General features: G+C 37.2%; 1 protein-coding gene across 2 annotated transcripts in view; it reads right to left on the bottom strand.

Moving 5' to 3' along the window:
• Nucleotides 1-17,706, bottom strand: part of LOC130927417 (glucosylceramide transporter ABCA12-like) — a 105,085-nt gene that overhangs the window by 66,688 nt on the left and 20,691 nt on the right. For both annotated transcript variants that reach the window (XM_057853228.1, XM_057853229.1), the window contains exons 19-24: nucleotides 10,860-13,481; nucleotides 9,047-9,159; nucleotides 7,964-8,019; nucleotides 7,505-7,632; nucleotides 7,290-7,420; nucleotides 6,897-7,039 (exon numbers count right to left, since the gene is read on the bottom strand). In XM_057853228.1, the coding sequence (XP_057709211.1) occupies nucleotides 6,897-7,039; nucleotides 7,290-7,420; nucleotides 7,505-7,632; nucleotides 7,964-8,019; nucleotides 9,047-9,159; nucleotides 10,860-13,481 (3,193 nt within the window). The remainder of the gene's footprint in view (nucleotides 1-6,896; nucleotides 7,040-7,289; nucleotides 7,421-7,504; nucleotides 7,633-7,963; nucleotides 8,020-9,046; nucleotides 9,160-10,859; nucleotides 13,482-17,706) is intronic.

Here is a 17,706-nt window from a genome sequence, read left to right as displayed (position 1 = left end):
GGTAAAAAAAAATCCTGTTAAGTGAGTTCATTGATTTGTTTTAAAAAATAAGGTAACACTTTACAATAATATTCACGTGAACGTACCTCATAAGTATTAATTAACCTTAGTTAACCATTATTGAATGTTTTTTGGACCCTTATTGTAAAGTGTAGCACATGTGTCCCTTAACTAAGAAATTATAAATGCTTAAGTCCCCCACCCTTAACCTTTATTAACCATTACTGAATGCTTTTTGGACCCTTATTGTAAAGTGTAGTACATGTGTCCCTTAAATAATAAATTATAAATGCTTAAGTTAACAAACCCTAACCCTATATAGGCCTTTTTTTATTTTTTATTTTACCAAACCATTAGTTACTATCTGGTTATGCATTAGCTAATGCATTAACTCATGTTAATTAATGTATTTATAAATGTTAGATAAGCAATTACAGTGGGGCAAACAAGTATTTAGTCAACCACTGCAAGTTCTCCCACTTGAAAATATTAGAGAGGCCTGTAATTGTCAACATGGGTAAACCTCAACCATGAGAGACAGAATGTGGGGGGGAAAAAACGAGAATCACATTGTTTGATTTTTAAAGAATGTATTTGCAAATCATGGTGGAAAATAAGTATTTGGTCAATACCAAAAGTTCATCTAAATACTTTGTTATGTACCCTTTGTTAGCAATAAAGGAGGCCAAACATTTTCTGTAACTCTTTGAAAGCTTTTCATACACTGTTGCTGGTATTTTGGCCCATTCCCCCATGCAGATCTCCTTAAGAGCAGTGATGTTTTGGGGCTGTCCTTGGGCAACACGGACTTTCAACTCCCTCCACATATTTTCTATGGGGTTGAGATCTGGAGACTGGCTAGGCCACTCGAGGACCTTAAAATGCTTCTTACGACCCCACTCCTTTGTTGCCCTGGCTGTGTGTTTGGTATCATTGTCATGCTGAAAGACCCAGCCACGTCTCATTTTCAATGCCCTTGCTGATGGAAGGAGATTTTCACTTATAATCTCTCGATACATGGCCCCATTCATTCTTTCCTTTACACAGATCAGTCGTCCTCATCCCTTTGCTGAAAAACAGCCCCAAAGCATGATTTTTCCACCCCCATGCTTCACAGTGGGTATGGTGTTCTTCAGATGCAATTCAGTATTTTTTCTCCTCCAAAAACGAGAACCTGTGTTTCTACCAAAAAGTTCTATTTTGGTTTCATCTAACCATGACACATTTTCCCAGTCCTCTTCTGGATCATCCAAATGCTCTCTAGCAAACCGCAGACGGGCCTGGATGTGTACTTTCTTCAGTAGGGGGACACGTCTGGCAGTGCAGCATTTGAGTCCCTGGCGGCGCATTGTGTTACTGACAGTAGCCTTTGTTACTGTGGTCCCAGCTCTCTGTAGGTCATTCACTAGGTCCCCCCGTGTGGTTCTGGGATTTTTGCTCACCGTTCTTGTTATCATTTTAACGCCACGGAGTGAGATGTTGCATGGAGCCCCAGATCGAGGGAGATTATCAGTGCTCTTGTATGTCTTCCATTTTCTAATAATTGCTCCCACAGTTGATTTCTTTACACCAAGTGTTTTACCTATTGCAGATTCAGTCTTCCCAGCCTGGTGCAGGTCTACAATTTTGTCTCTGGTGTCCTTCGACAGCTCTTTGGTCTTTGCCATAGTGGAGTTTGGAGTGTGACTGACAGATTGTTGACAGGTGTCTTTTATACGGATAATGAGTTAAAACAGGTGCCATTAATACAGGTAACGAGTGGAGCCTTGTTAGACCTCGTTAGAAGAAGTTAGACCTCTTTGACAGCCAGAAATCTTGCTTGTTTGTAGGTGACCAGATACTTATTTTCCTCTCTAATTTGGAAATAAATTCTTTAAAAATCAAACAATGTGATTTTCCGTCTTTTTTTTTTTTTTTTTTCACATTCTGTCTCTCATGGTTGAGGTTTATCCATGTTTACAATTACAGGCCTCTCTAATCTTTTCAAGTAGGAGAACTTGCACAATTGGTGATTGTCTAAATACTTATTTGCCCCACTGTATATTAATCATTGTAATGTTACTTAAACATTAGTTATTGTCTAAAAATGCATTAACTAATGTTAATTAAGGGACCCTTATTGTGAAGTGTTACCAAAAATATTGCGTATTTTGGAATACGATTACTCAAAGCATGAAATGACTAAGAATTATAACTGAGTTGCTGAGAAAAAGCATTAAACTTCATTATTCAATTTTCCTGATTTTGGGGGGATGTACCGTTGATCAGTTAATCAAACACTCCCACTAAATAGGAACTTGACCGCCTTTATTTGCATTTGGAGCAGAGGTGGATAGAGTAGCCCCAAATGTTCCTAAGTAAGAGTAGCGTTACTTTCGAATAATATTACTCAAGTAAAAGCAACGGCGTACTGTAGGTTTGCATTGGGGCGGGAGGGACATAACTCTACCAACTTTTCAGAATGCTCAAATTGTTCCAGCCAACTTTTAAGCAACCTTATTTGCATTATACAATGAGTTCAGTTATATACACAGGCCATTTAGATTAACCTTCCCATATGATATAAGGATAGAATTGACCCTACCATTATTAAGTGAATTATTTTCATGATGTCCAGAGCTTACTTGTACCCTTTTTCACTTGCTGAATGTGCCAGTCCATTTTTTTCACCTCAAACACACCTTTGATTGGCTGATGACTTCCATTTATCTAAAATTGACGAATTCATTTATTTTCTACATCATTATTTAAAACATGTTTTTATTTCTAACATATGCAGATATGTTTTTCAGATAATCATACATTAATCTTAGTCGAAGTTAAAAAAAAAAGTTTTCATTTTTGTTGCATTTAGCTGTGCTTGTGGACAAAAGCAGTCGTGTTTAATCTGAAGGAATGCTCCATTTTTATTTATTTTTGTTATTCCTTCTTAGAGGTTTTTTTCAATTATATTTATACTAGGGCTGTCAAACGATTAAAATTTTTAATCGAGTTAATCATAGCTTAGAAAATAATTAATCGTAACTAATCGCAATGCAAACCATCTCTAAAATATGCAATATTTTTCTGTAAATTATTGTTGGAATGGAAAGATAAGACACAAGATGGATATATACTGTACATTCAACATACAGTACATAAGTATTATATTTGTTTATTATAACAATAAATCAACAAGATGGCATTAACATTATCAACATTCTGTTAAAGCGATCCATGGATAGAAAGACTTGTAGTTTTTAAAAGATAAATATTAGTACAAGTTATAGAAATTTTATACTAAAACCCCTCTTAATGTTTTCGTTTTAATAAAATTTGTAAAAATTTTAATCAAAAAATAAACTAGTAGCTCGCCATTTTTTATGTCAATAATTACACAATGCTCATGGTGCTGAAACCCATAAAATCAGTCGCACCCAAGCGCCAGCAGAGGGCGACAAAACACCAAAAAACACAAGTAACAAGTGGACATGACACTCTGCTGTCATTTTAATCTGTTTGAGCGTGGCATGTGCATTAAATGTGTCAAATATTTTAACGTGATTGATTAAAAAAATTAATTAACGTGAAAAAAATACTCAAGAAACTGCTGAAATAATGCCTGACTTAAAAAAAAACACACACTAAAAAAATTGGTATTTCTTTTTCACAGCACAACATCATTGATTTGAAATGTTATGATTATATTGTAACCTATTACGTTACCGTACTAGGCAAAAAAATACACCAAATCATCAAATATCGACTAGAATAATAGACAGAAATGAAACATCACCCATCACGTCCAAAGAGCATGAGTGCCTTCTAGTGGATAAACATAGTTTCTACCATGGAAATAAAATTATCATATCTCCGGTTTTCCGTGGTCTATCGGTGCCAGATAAAAACTGGGACAGAGTTTGAAATTCGCACTTTTAAGTAATCTCGGCAGCCCTCAATGTGAAATTGTTTATTTTTAACGGCGCTTCAAAGACGCATGACCCGTGATTCATCGCACCGGCTCGATCATAAGACTTGCGACTGCAAGCTTGTATGTGGTCATGTGACTGTATTGTTATCTCTGATTGGTATAATAGAGTCATGTGATTGAGCCACTCAGGGCATCTCTGGCAAAAAATAAAATAAATCCAAAGGAAAAAAGTAACGACTCTAATGTAGCCCAAAGAAACAGAGTAAGAATAGGGTTTCTTCTTCAAACATCTACTTAAGTAAAATGTAAGGCATGATAAAATTACTCTTACGAGCAAATTTCTTTTCAAAAATGTACCCAAGTTAATGTAAAGGAGTAGCCTAAATGTAATGTGTTATTACTTGGGTGACCGCCTGTTCGGTTTTATTACGGACACTCAGCCTTTTCAGTGAGGTGTCCGTCATCCGGCACAAACCATTAGCCGAACGCTATTTGCCTGGCTTTTAAAGAAAATGGGCTGAGGTTTAGTTTATGTGACGCAACTCAGCCCCACGGTTGTCAAAACTAGTTTGTGACTGGCCAAGAGTGGCTTGCGTTAAAAACGTCCGACATCATTGATTCACTAAAATGTAAACAAAGCTTCACGTGTGGCTATCTAACATCATTTCCTTGCCGAGATTTTACAACAGTCCTAGCAAACATGCCAAAACGGCAGACATCTTCAACATTGAATGGAGGAAAGAGCACGATTTCCTCGCTAAAATCAATCGTGACTCATTCCATGGTTTCTGCACGCTTTGCCGGTGTGACGTGGACATGAGCAGCAGGGGCAAAGCAGCCGTAGAACATCACGCAGAGAGCACGAAATATAAAAGAATGAGGCGAGCAGCAGGTAGGCCGACATTGAAAAATTTTGTTTTAGAACCCTCGTCGCGTCTCGATAAAAATAACTGCAGCTGAACTATATAAAGTTATTCCTCTTATGAAGGGTTCACTTCTTTTGAGCAGTTCAATGCTCACATTGTTTTTACACAAAAAAATCTTATTCTTAAGGATTTTGTTTGTGACAAATGTTCCTTGTTAATACCGTTGTTCTGCCAAAATAACCTACACCGGCGAAACATCTACCAATGAAGAATTTGACACCATAAGTACTACTGTGCGCTTCCAGTTTGTTTTGCTTGGATGCATACAGGAAGAACGTACTAAAAAATCCTTAACAAACTACTTCAACGTAAAAATATCAAATAAGGGTGGTTTAAATACACTACGTGACTAATGTGGCCGACAGATAAACACCACAATAAAACAATGCTTAAAAGCTATCAGAGGAAAACACACACCAAAAGTATTTTTAGATAATGGAAAGGTAAAAAAAGACTCAATAAAAACAAAAACAATAAGTACTCGTTGCTTTTAACTGATGTGCGCATGCTTACTGGCATTGATAGGACGTTTCACGGCGTAGCATATTTTGGCAGAACACCGTTTCAAAATAATATTTGTTCTTGGGCACGTTGCAATTTGAAAACACAATACTGTACACTAAATGAACTGTCAAAAAAAGTTGGACCTTTAATTGGTATTTGTTACTACTGTAATTTTTGCACTATAAGGCGCACCTGACTATAAGCCGCCAAATTTGGCAGGAAAACGGCATTTGTTCAGAGATAAGCCGCACTGGACTATAAGCCGCAGCTGTCCTCATTGTATAATGGGATAGTTAGACTGAAAGATATTAACCGGTAACACTTTATTTGACAGCGGCATAATACAACTGTCATAAGACCAAATAAACCATCATGAAGCTTTCAACCAATTGACCGCAATGTTTCATTGCTTCATGAAGCTTCATTTGGCCATCACTGCACCCTTGGGGGAGACAGTCAACCTCTGCTGCCACCTGCTGTCTATTGTGGTCCAACATGCATCCTAGCATGCATTGCAGCGTTACAGATGTAAATAACGATCAGAATTTGGGTTTTGTGCTAATTATTTCTTCAGTTACTGTTCCAGTTGTTTCATTAATTGCTAGTCATGGGTCATGAGCAGACAGATGTTAAAACAGATGTCATTTAGTGTTATCCGGCAGATTACCTCACATTTGAATGGATGTAAAAGATCCGAATTGGATATTATTGGAGTTAGTGTCATAATTTGCTGGATGACATCTGTCATAAAAATTCAGTAATGTCCATGATAGTGTTATGTCATAATTATGACGGTCTTATGACAGTCTTATGACACCAATGTCAATAAAGTATTACCCCAAATAAATCAACAAATAAGCCGCACTGGACTATAAGCTGAGGATTCAAAATGAAGGAAAAAAGTAGCGGCTTATAGTCCGAAAATTACGGTATTTAGTTACACAAATATGATCTATAAACCGTGCAAAACTTAGTTGATAAAAATATACCGCAAGTCTGATGTTTTGTGTTTTTCTTTTTCTTTTTAAATATGTCCTCCATGTAGACCTGATTGGAAGGGGTCATCCTGGTTATTACTCACCTCTGATTAGAAGTTAGCATAGCAAGCTAGCTACACTTGTCCCCTCCAGGAAATACTGGCTGTAGGGTGATGTAATTTTTTTTTCATGGCTCATTCAAGTAGAGATGATTGTGTAAGAATTTGAGTTTCTAGAGATTTATTGTTCATTGGACCATGGTTTTCACACATTCAGAGGACACACCCACAGTGTTTTATAGTGCCAAGAATTTTTTTTTCTTGAATTTTGAAGCCTCATTTAGAAAACAATTTTCACTGTACTAAAAGTTTTAAATATTTTCATTACTAGCCAAAACATACGATTGGGAAAGCATTAAAAAAAAAGAAATTTAAAGTAATTGCAATAGCGCAAGATAAATAAATGATAAAACATAGTTATTGTAGCATTATGTTCTGATGTTGTTAGTTTGAGAGCCAACCCCAATGACTCAACATATTTCATTGTTTTTCTGCAGTACAGACAAAGGATGGGCATTACCTGCTGAGCGGCCAGCACTGTTTGTTCTATGGCAGGCGGCATTCTTTCAGCGATTTCCGACAAGTTAAAATGACTGGAGTTCACAGACTGCGCAATTTCGCTTATCAGGTCCATCACAGGCTTCGCAAGGCTTAATAGCATCACTGTGAAAAAGAAAACATAAAAAGATTACCAGTCAGAATCTTATACAGAGAAAATGTGACACACGACTAGAATGTTTTCGTCGTTATTCAAGCACGAAAGCCATTGTTGCAAATGCTGATATCATGGAAATGATCAAATTGTTTTATTATGTTGCACAACATAATTATTTATATTGTGTGTGTCTTTTGTGTTGTTACAGTAGCTATACAAATGCACAAGTAATCGTGTAACAATGAGTGTTATACTCACTGTTCTCTTTTTGCTTTGTGTTGACCATACATGCAATGGTTTTTTCAAAATAGGGGACACCAGCCGTAACACTGTCCCACGGCTGTACTTGGCTGAGTGTTGACAGTATAGCCTCCAACATCTTTTCAAGCCTGTGCCAACACAAAAATATTATAGCTAAAGTGAGGACTCATATGCTCTTTAATCATTGTTGTCTTTTATCGAATCAAAATTACTTGTGCCAGGTTTCTTTGTCAGCTTGCCCAGTGAAAATCTGTTCAAATACTTGTTCGAGCTGGGAAAAAGCTTCAAAAGATGGAGTCACATCACCTAAATCTGGACCATGCATTAAAATCTGCCAAATCTGTTCAAAAAAGAAAAAGATGGTGTTTTAACAAATAATACGGACGTGCACTAAACAATACAGCTTATAACTAATGCATTTTTAAACGGAAGTAAAATTATCATCTCCTATGTTAAAAAGGGACTTTAAAGAATGTTCCTTTCTCATTTCTAATTAGGTGTGGTTCAAACTGTGTCAGGGTGGTCAAACAAGCAAAACAAGAATGCAAATCAGATTCTATCATCATATAAAGTCTTCATGATTGCCCTTTCATTTCCTCTTATTTCCTTCATGATGTAACACCATACTTGCCAGTTAGGCAAACAAATAAAATTCAAAGTTTAAATCTCACCTGGTTAAAAATCCAAGTCAGTGTATCTTGTATGTCATTTTCTGTGGTTGCGGTGACTAAAATCACAAACACAGAGAAAAAAGTTGTAAACTTCATTGTCTAGATTACACACAACAGAGCTTATTGAACGTGATGAAAGAAACTTTCAAAACAGAAAAACTTCAATCTAGAATCAAGCTTTGGAAAATGGAGAACCACCACTCAAGCAGAGTTAAGTCAATGATTTCCATTGAAAATGAGCTGTTTTTCCATTGACCATGCAGTAACTTTGGCAAATTACCAATCACAACACTGAAACTAAGGACAGTTCAACAACCTTACAACTTTGCTAACTGCTTTGTATTTCATAAACTGGAAGATGCAGTTCCTGAAGAAAATGCATGGGAATGCTTTGCTCTGCTGAGCGGTAAACTCCAATAGGTCACTTCCTGTTGATTTTAGGCTAATTAAGGGTCACTTGTTATGGATTTTGGTCACTTCCTATTAAGTTTGAGGCATTACAAGCTCCCTTCCTGTTCATTTTAGAGCAATTCTTGCAAGAAATAATGACATTTTTGTTTGTGTGGTATGTATCATTGGAAATAAATGGGGCTTTGGGAATCTATGGCTTTTGCCAAAAACTGGCTGATACCTTTTTGGCGACTTGATTTTGTGTTTTAAAAAAAAAAAAGTTTTATGAATCATGTCAATAGGGGGGAAAAAAAACTGTGGGGCAAGTAAAAATTAAAGTGTGTTTTTTTTTTTCCCATTGGAAATGAATGGGGCTTTTTTTTTTTTTGTCCAAAACGTGTTTTCTGCCCAACCGTTAACATTACATGCTACATACAACGATTCCACACATCACAAGAATTTTGAAAGTAGACAGAAAAAAAATATGAATATTTTGCAAACCATACCCACAATTATCTCACTGGCTGCCATTGACAACGATAGACGTCCAATCCATTTTGACCGAGTCAAAATGAAATGGACGTCTACCACCAGCAATGGCACTAAAACATAATCATTTAATGCCAGACATTCCAGTACGGAAATCTATCGCTGTCAATGGCAGTGGATGAGTTTGTTTGGCGGCTGATTTACCATTGCTGCTGTCCAGAATGACTTGAATGATGTTGATGACAACAGAGAAATAGTACTGAGCTGTGCTGTCTGGTGGCAAGAGACTCCGAATGGTCTTCATTTGGTTCAAAATGCTTTTGAAACGGAGAAGAAAAATATTTCAATCGTAAATTACACACACATTATCAAGGAAACTCTTGCACGTCCTATAAAATTTTCATTTTTTTAATTGAGAAGGTTGGAATACAGGTATTTATTTTTGAAAATGCATCGACTTCATACTGTAATTGTATTGACGAGTCAATTTGGCCAGCCACTGCGCAACGCCTTCAAGCAGGGGCCCCATCCCACAATCCGCTTCGGTTATTCCCAGTCGGTCGCAGCGACACATGCAGTGATTTAACGCTAGATTTAGGATAAAAGTACGAAAGCTGTACCACATACAAACAAGAAGGATTATCTCAGGAGTGATTTGTTCGAGGATTCAGGGTAATTATTATATTTTTCCTTAACATGCATGCATTTTGAAACGTGAAAAAAATCAATGGAAGAAATTAGCCGCTACAGCATTGGCATCATAGTTCGCAATATTTACGTAGAATAAATGCCAACTGCCCAGTTCATTGCTCTATTAACAAAGAATCGAGACTGTTTTACATCCATGTCTGTAAATAATTCAGGGATTTAAGCATTTATTCACAAGAATTTCAACGTAAAAAGCTCTTTGTTGTGGTAAGGCGGTGCCACAGTGACTTAACTAGCAGCACATTCGACATATTTACGTAAAATAAATAATACTGCCTGGTTTTTTTTTTTTTTTTTTTTTTTAATAAAATAATGAAAATAATCAATGGGAGAATTTAGCTGCCACAGCATTGGCATTATACCTCGAAATATTTACGTAAAATAACTGTCAACTGCCTCGTTTTTGCTTTAATCCAAGAATCGAGACTGTTTTACATCCATATCTATAAAGAATTCAGGGATTTAAGCATTTATTCACAAGAATTTTCAGCGGAAAAAGCTCTGTTGTACTAAGAGGGCCGCCACAGTGACTTAACTAGCAACACATTCAATATATTTACTTAAAATAAATGCGAACTACACATTTTTTTTGTGGTTTTTTTGTGTTTTTTTTTTTGCTTTAACCAAGAATCGAGACTGTTTTATGTCCATATCTATAAAGAATTGGGGGATTTACGCATTTATTCACAAAAATTTTCAACATAAAAAGCTCTTTGTGTTTCCACTTGGTCAGCTTTGGCGGAGATAGGCCCCTATTCCCGTCAATACCATTGTGAAGTCTATGGAAAACGTTTTAACTTAAAGGTAATATAATATTACAATATAATATACTGTAAATCAGGTAGTATAAATGAACTACATGTAAAATATGATTACTGAAAGTATTTTTTTTTTTAATGTAAATGGCAAATTTCTTAGACCTCTGATAATGGAGAAAACTATAGTTAAACACACATAAAAATGACCACTTATGAGTGGAAGCATTTTGTGACAAAGTTATACCCACAGACATAAATACTGAAAGGCTCAAAAAAAGCTGCATGCGATATTGAGTATTAATAATGTCACAAGAAAGGGCGGGCAATCTGGGATACTTGAATTTGATTTGCAATTATAGTGTCCGCATTGATGACATGTCTGCCCTAATGTTGGGCGGCCATACTGGCTTTTTCTCTTTTTAAATTTAGTAAACAAAGATTATTTGTGCATGGTCTCACATGATAAATGTGTTGTCCGTTCCTTTAAAACCAACTTTAAAACTTTAAATATTTTACAAAAATATTTCTGAATGAATGTAGTTGGCACTCACATGAAATTCCAGTTGTCTCGTCCATAGGTGACGGTAATCGTCTCCAAATAATTGATGACTACTTTAAAGCCAGGGAGCAGGTAGACAACAAACTCCTCTGGCACCAGCTGCTGAACAACACTTTCGGCTCCAGTGAGGATATTGAGTGTGAGGTTGAGTGATGTGGAAAAACTTAAATCCGTTTCCACAAAAAGGACCAATGAATTGTGAACAATTTCCTGGATGTTTTGCTGCACAGAGTGTGGCAGGGGACCTATTTCGTGTGTCAGAATTTGTATTAAATATTGGACTGCTTCCATGATGGTGGCATATAGCTGGTCAAACTGTTGGTCTCCTGGTTGCTCTAACACCATAATAGCTTTGCTCAGGGAATGAGTAATGTTGCTGATGATATGGAGGTATTCCAGCTGTTCGTAAGTCAGAAAGTGCGCAAGCGTTTGCAAAAGGAGGTGAAGGTCTCTTACAGGTGTGGAAGCATTGATGTAAGGATTTCCCCAATGGAGCATGCTGGAGAAGACTGATGTGACATTTGGTTGAGTCATCCATAAATGTATTTCATCAAGGTAGAGCTGAATTTGTTCTTCAATTTCATGTAGTAATGCTGTGTTGAAGAGTGGCATAGACCCTAAGGTTTGAGCCGTCTCGTCCTGAACTTTGAGGTTGACCGTTATATATTTTAGAATTTGCTGCAGAATCTCAATAGTTGCTTGGCCAATGTCACTCACTCCTGCGCCATCTGTTGGGTGCTGAAAGCGACCAATCTGGTTGTTGATGAACAAAGTCAGGTTTGTCTGTGCCAGTTGCAATGTCACTTGTAATTGCGTGAGGCGGAAAAAGGGATGGAGGAGGTGTGAGGCTAAGCTGGTGCTGGTCACGTTTTCCAACCGATGCAAATACCATTGCATGATTTGTAAATATGCTATTGTAACTTCCTCAGAATACGGGACTGACATGGCATCGAGAATCTGCTTCAAGGGTTCAGGGTTAGCGGCTACTTTCAATAGACCTTCCATAACCTTGAGTTCTTCCATGATCTCTGGAGTGCTAAGATTGTTCATCTGGAGGTTCATCTTGATATTGTTGAGGGTGTTGTTGAGAGCGTGTATGACAGGCATTAGCGCATCAGAGTGAAAATCGACTTCAACGAGATCTGTTGTGGTTTTATTGACAATTAATGGGACAAGGGAGATGATGGCTGTATGGTCATGAAGAGCAGGAATGTTAGTCAGGAATTTGCTGGCTTTGTCAATTAAACCCACAACACACTGAGCTGTCACTGTTGTGTCGTGCTGCAATTCAAAACATTTTGGAACATTGGCAATTTCCATTATATTTACTAACAGCTCATTAGCATTGGCGGCTCCTGCAAGGTGAGCGATGTAGTTTAGCTCTTCAAGGGTGAGATTTGACTGCCTCAAAGCATTCTGGATATGAAAGACGGTAATATCTGGCATCGCTAGAACCAGCCTGATGAAATGAAGTGTCTGACGAAATGCACGGACATATGATGCTTCATTTGGGGACAAGAGGAGTGAGAAGAACGCAGATGCAACATCCTCATACTCATATTCTGTCCTCATCAGAAACTTGCTGGTTATGTGGATGGTGACATTGACATCAGCTGAGAGTGCCAAATCGACTATTTCATTCAAAAGTGTGAACAATTCTGAGATTCCTGGTAAACAGTCCTCTTCTGATGCACACAAAGTCAACTGATGCAGCAGTACATTGATATCTTGATAAAATGAAGCAGTTTCGTGTTGGTACTGAGGTGGTAAAAATGCCAGGAATTTTTCAATCACCAGATCCAGGGCAGCTTCTGGTCCAATATGAGTAAGGTTGGAAAGGCCCTCAGGGGTGAGGAGGTTGAGAAATTCAGTGGAGGCCTGGTGGAGGTCGGTGACTTCAGCTGTGCTCATTTCCCCCGTAGGCAACAAAACTTGTTGGATACGTCTCAGCTTATAAAGGGACACTATACATTCTTGAAGTTGCTGAATGTAAGAAAGTATTATGTTAGTTGAGTTTGGTGAGGCAACCACTTTGTTGAGAAGCTCCATAGCTGTAAGGATTGCCTCTACAATGCCCGATGAGGTTTGGTTGGTGAATGGTTTTAAGCCCTCTTTAATCAGAGCTACTTTTTCTTGGTCAAAGTAGTTGGAGTATGTAAGCAGGGTGTTACCCATCATGTAGGAGAGAGACAATGTGAGGTTGCTCTCTGAGGATAGAAACTGCATTATCAAATGCTCCAGTTCAGGCATGGTTGGGTCTGTCTCATCGAAGGTAAAAATGTGCTGGTTGCTTCGACCAAGCTTCACAACAATATCGATGATGCTGGAAGCATCAACCGGGGCAGAGCTGAAGAGCAGAGGCAGCAGTGGGGACAGGCCTGTGGACTTAAACAGTTTGCTTAAGAGGGGGACCAAGACATATTTATCAGAGATGTTTTCATCTGAGAGCATGGAAATGGTCGAGACAAAGTCGCCCAGTTGGGTCATTAAGTTAATCAGGTATGCGGAGAGTGCATCTCCACCGTGAATTTCATGTGCTAAAAATGAAGCCGCCACATTCCTACTGAGGTCTCCATACACATGATGCAGTAGATTAACAGCCGCTTTGAGAAAACTAGAGTCAATAGAGAAAAAAAGAGAAGTAGAGTTAGACATATGCAGCCATGAATCTTATTATTATTATTGCTGTAATTATTTGTTGTTATCAACAGTTATTTAATCCATTTTAAGAGTAATATAACACTAGGCAGAAACAAATTAATAACAAAATGTTTACATACTGTAGTTATCATGATTATATTAAATATGATTATGATTAAATTAAACTTCCAATTGCCATTACCATTTATAGAGCAAGTGACTTTGATAATTAAAAAAAAGAAAAAGAAAAAGAAAAAAAAAAAAACATCTGCCATTCACTTACGTAAACATCAACATTTGCACAACATGACACAAATGACAAATGTTATGTCCACACATGTAGACACCCAGTGGCCTACACTACGAAGCCAGTTTTCTGGCTTAGCAGTTTTCTGGCTTAGCAGAGTAACTTCGAGAGTAACTTCATCACGTGCATCCTATCTTCCCAGCTAACCGGGACAACGAAAGGTGGATATGTTTATACCGGGAATGTTGCCATGGCAACACGTCAAACCTGGTCGTCTCAGAGTTAGATCTTAACCCCTGCTTAACCCCAGCTTTCCGATTATGCACACTCTATTTAAACAGCACTCCTCCGCGGACGTGTCCTCTTGACAATGACAGCGTACCTGGACGACCCCTACGACATTGGCGTCGGATTGTGAGGGGCTCTCTTCGGAGGGCACGGGTATTTAGAGCCCCTGACGATGTTGTTCATGAAAGATATGATTTTCAGCGGAGGGAATTCGTTACTTGTGCCAGCTGATCGAGGCGGACGTCTCTAACGTAACCCGCCGAAATACGGTCCTCACAATCGAGCAGAACGTGTGCCTGTTCTTGCGTTATTTCGCCAGCGGACAATATATGTATTCCATCGGTGATGTTGAATATCTGAGTAAGAACACTATGCCGTACAATTCGGAAAGTGGTAGGATTGGGGTATGGAAACGCTTCAAATTGATTGTTGAAAATGCTATACAGAAACCTGTGTTGGCTTCGCTGAATGAAAACAAATGTGGAGCTTTGCTCTCATACGAGAAATATATTTAACGAACTTTTAACTTTTAACGAACAGTATATTTCGTTGTGTAAATGCTTTTATAATGATTATAAAAAAATGTAGACTATATTAACATTGAGAAAACTAATGTTTTTTTTCTGCCAACTCGAAGAGATTAAAATAAATGTCAAATCCACTGATAGAAAAGACACATAAATATAAAAGATGTAAATGTTTATTGAATATGCATCTTACAGTCTTGTTTAACTGTGAGAATTCATTACATAAGACAGGCTTTTAATTTGTTATCATTATGCACAAACATAACATAAAAGTTAATTGATCGGCTCGGGCCGGGTCGGGTCGGGCTGGATATTTTTAACCCCGATCTAACTTCTACTCTGAAGCTGTTTAAAGAACATACATATTCATACTATCAATGGGACTAAACATACAATTATCCGGCTTCATGTGGTGATGCACAGACGATAAGTTATTTCTTACAGTTAATGTACAAAATCTTATTTTATTGTCCTGACAGCAGGCTTTATTTCTTTTCATGGGCATAAGTAAACTGGCATATTGACGCATTCACAAATCCCACGAACAGTAATTCGCTGTCAACAGACCAGTCGCGCTCTAGTCGCTGAAGCGGTGTTGAATTTAGCGGAGAGGGTGGATTTTAATTCCTCATAACTCCGCATGATCATCGCGCATTCCTCTTCCGTGAAGTAAGATGCCCGTGCCATCGTCACAAGTTGTGTTTGCCTCTGGTCTCCTTCCCCTTTTATGTGAACGTGCAGTAACTCTGATTGAGTTAACACAGGTTCGACTAATCAACCTCATAATCAGCGTCGTAGCACCGAGTGACCACAAACTAGATAACCAGGTTTTGTCAACTCCGGTTACCCGCTGGTAAACAGGATTACTTCTGGGGAGGTTGAACTCGGTTCGTAGTATAGGCCACAGGTCTCAATGATAAATACTATATTTTTATTATTAATCATTATTTTATATAATTTTTAATAAATAACAACAAATAATATCTAAAAAAGCAATCAAATTAATTAAAACACAAACATTTTGGTTCTGGCTAAAAACACTATAGTTGAAAATATATGGCGGAAAACACAGACAAGGCTGAAAAAGCAGTTTCTGCTCTTGCACTCCTCTTTAAAAGAAACTGCGGTATTTTAAGCCAAAACAACTGTTATGTTTGACAGAACAATATGTCTACATGCTACCAAAGCAGATTCATGGCCCCTTAAGCCTCCGAACTATTTTTAATTTGTCCATTTTACCCTGGAGACCCCCGTTTACAGACATCGCACAACCGCTTTTGTTTCAACCCAGCCATAAAATGAAGGTAATTAATTATATTTATCATACAAAATGTATGTCATTTTTAGCTTAGAATGATTAATTAATGTCTAATGTCTAAACTAATGTCTAAAAAAAAAAAAAAAAAAAAAAAAAAAAAAAAAAAGACTTTAAAAAATTATTCACTCGCATATTTTAAACTTTTAAACATTCACAATCGTAATTCACGTCACAATGAAAAAAATGGTGTCTGTAAAAATGTCACGGATATCTACATCATAACTATCGCTTAATTGTATTTTGTTTTTTGTTTTTGTTACTGTCGCATTATTCCCAATATTTTAGATGATAAATAATCGATCCAAACAAAGATTTTTTTTTTTTTTTTTTAAACATTTAAAAGGGTATATACTGTATATATTAAAATGAAAATCTCGGCCACTCTTTGATGTCTGCAATTTCTGCATCGCGACCCTTGTTATATTACCATGTTTCACCCATAAAATCCGCCCAAAAATCCGGCTGTGGCCATTCACAACTGTGTCTTGACACTCAGTGAAACATGCTACTTGGAGTTTTTGGATCAAAAAGAGGTAAGTACGCGATAATATCTCGTTAAAATCATGGCATCTTTAATTATGCTCTCACGTGCTCTCACCTCCAGTTAGGGTTTTGCTGTTTAATTTCTTTTTTTCTTTTTTAAATGCCCTTCTGTTGGAAATTTTTCTTCCCACAGAAAAATGAGATTTTAAGCTTTACAATGGGCAGTGTATCAAATACTTGTTCTCCCCACTGTATAACACTTGCATATAGGACAATTTGGAAACTTGGCCAAATTGGGGTTCTCAGAGCGGAACTTCAAGTCACCTGAGTGTTTTCCGCCATATACACATTCTTTATATGTTTTTTTAAGTCGTAGTATTTACTCATTGCCTGCTATTGACAACAGTAGACATTTAATTCATTTTGACTTGGAGGACTGACTGTAAATGCTCATATTTCAGTACTAATGGCAGCACTAGACGTTCAATCGATTTTGACTGAACAATCGTTCACTTGCCCCCACCCAGTCAAAATAAAATGGATGTCTAGCACCTTCAATGGCAGCCAATGAGTGCCCATATACTGAAAAGGCAAGGGCGTAGGTTTGATACAACAGCATAACCTGCATGTACACTTTTTGCTGGGGACGGAACATTAATAGGACCAAACAGATTGGGTGAACGGGGGTCAGAGCTACATTCCTCCCGAATTCGAACCGAATAAATTGATAGGCTAAATGATCAATGCAAAATAAATCTGTATTGACTTATACAGTCATAACTTTCATGTGTATTGATTTAGGTGATACAGCGTTCAATTCAAAACTTGTTTTCAAAAACTATTAAAGAAACATTTTGAAGCTTGCAAATTGAAATTGCAATATTTGAACATAAATTATATTTACATTGAAATAAAAACAAAATTGTTAATAATCTCGATCTCTAATATCTATCCAGGAATGCAAAAAAAAAACATTTGTCTTACATTTACATTACATTTGTCAACATTGTCTAAATAAGTTAAACATTACTGAAAAAAACTTCTCAGACTATAACAAAAACATAAAAATTGAGCCTTCCTTCAGGCAAAACACTACTGCTTTTGTCCAGTGCTGCAACGATTAATCGATTAACTCAAGTAATTCGATTTGAAAAAGGATTCGAATGAAATTTTGGTGCTTCGTGTATTCGTTTAATTAAAATAGCGTTGTAGTGGTTTGTTTTGAAATTGTGTGCATTTAGTTGTATTGATTTGGGTGGATACACTGCCCTCTAGTGGAAACAGTGAATATGACATAACTCATTTCACATGGCTTAATCCACCTGCTCCCTGTTAA

This window comes from Corythoichthys intestinalis, chromosome 12 (genome assembly GCF_030265065.1).
Source record: "Corythoichthys intestinalis isolate RoL2023-P3 chromosome 12, ASM3026506v1, whole genome shotgun sequence".
Taxonomy (NCBI): Eukaryota; Metazoa; Chordata; class Actinopteri; order Syngnathiformes; family Syngnathidae; genus Corythoichthys; species Corythoichthys intestinalis.
This window is presented reverse-complemented; position numbering and strand designations above follow the sequence as displayed.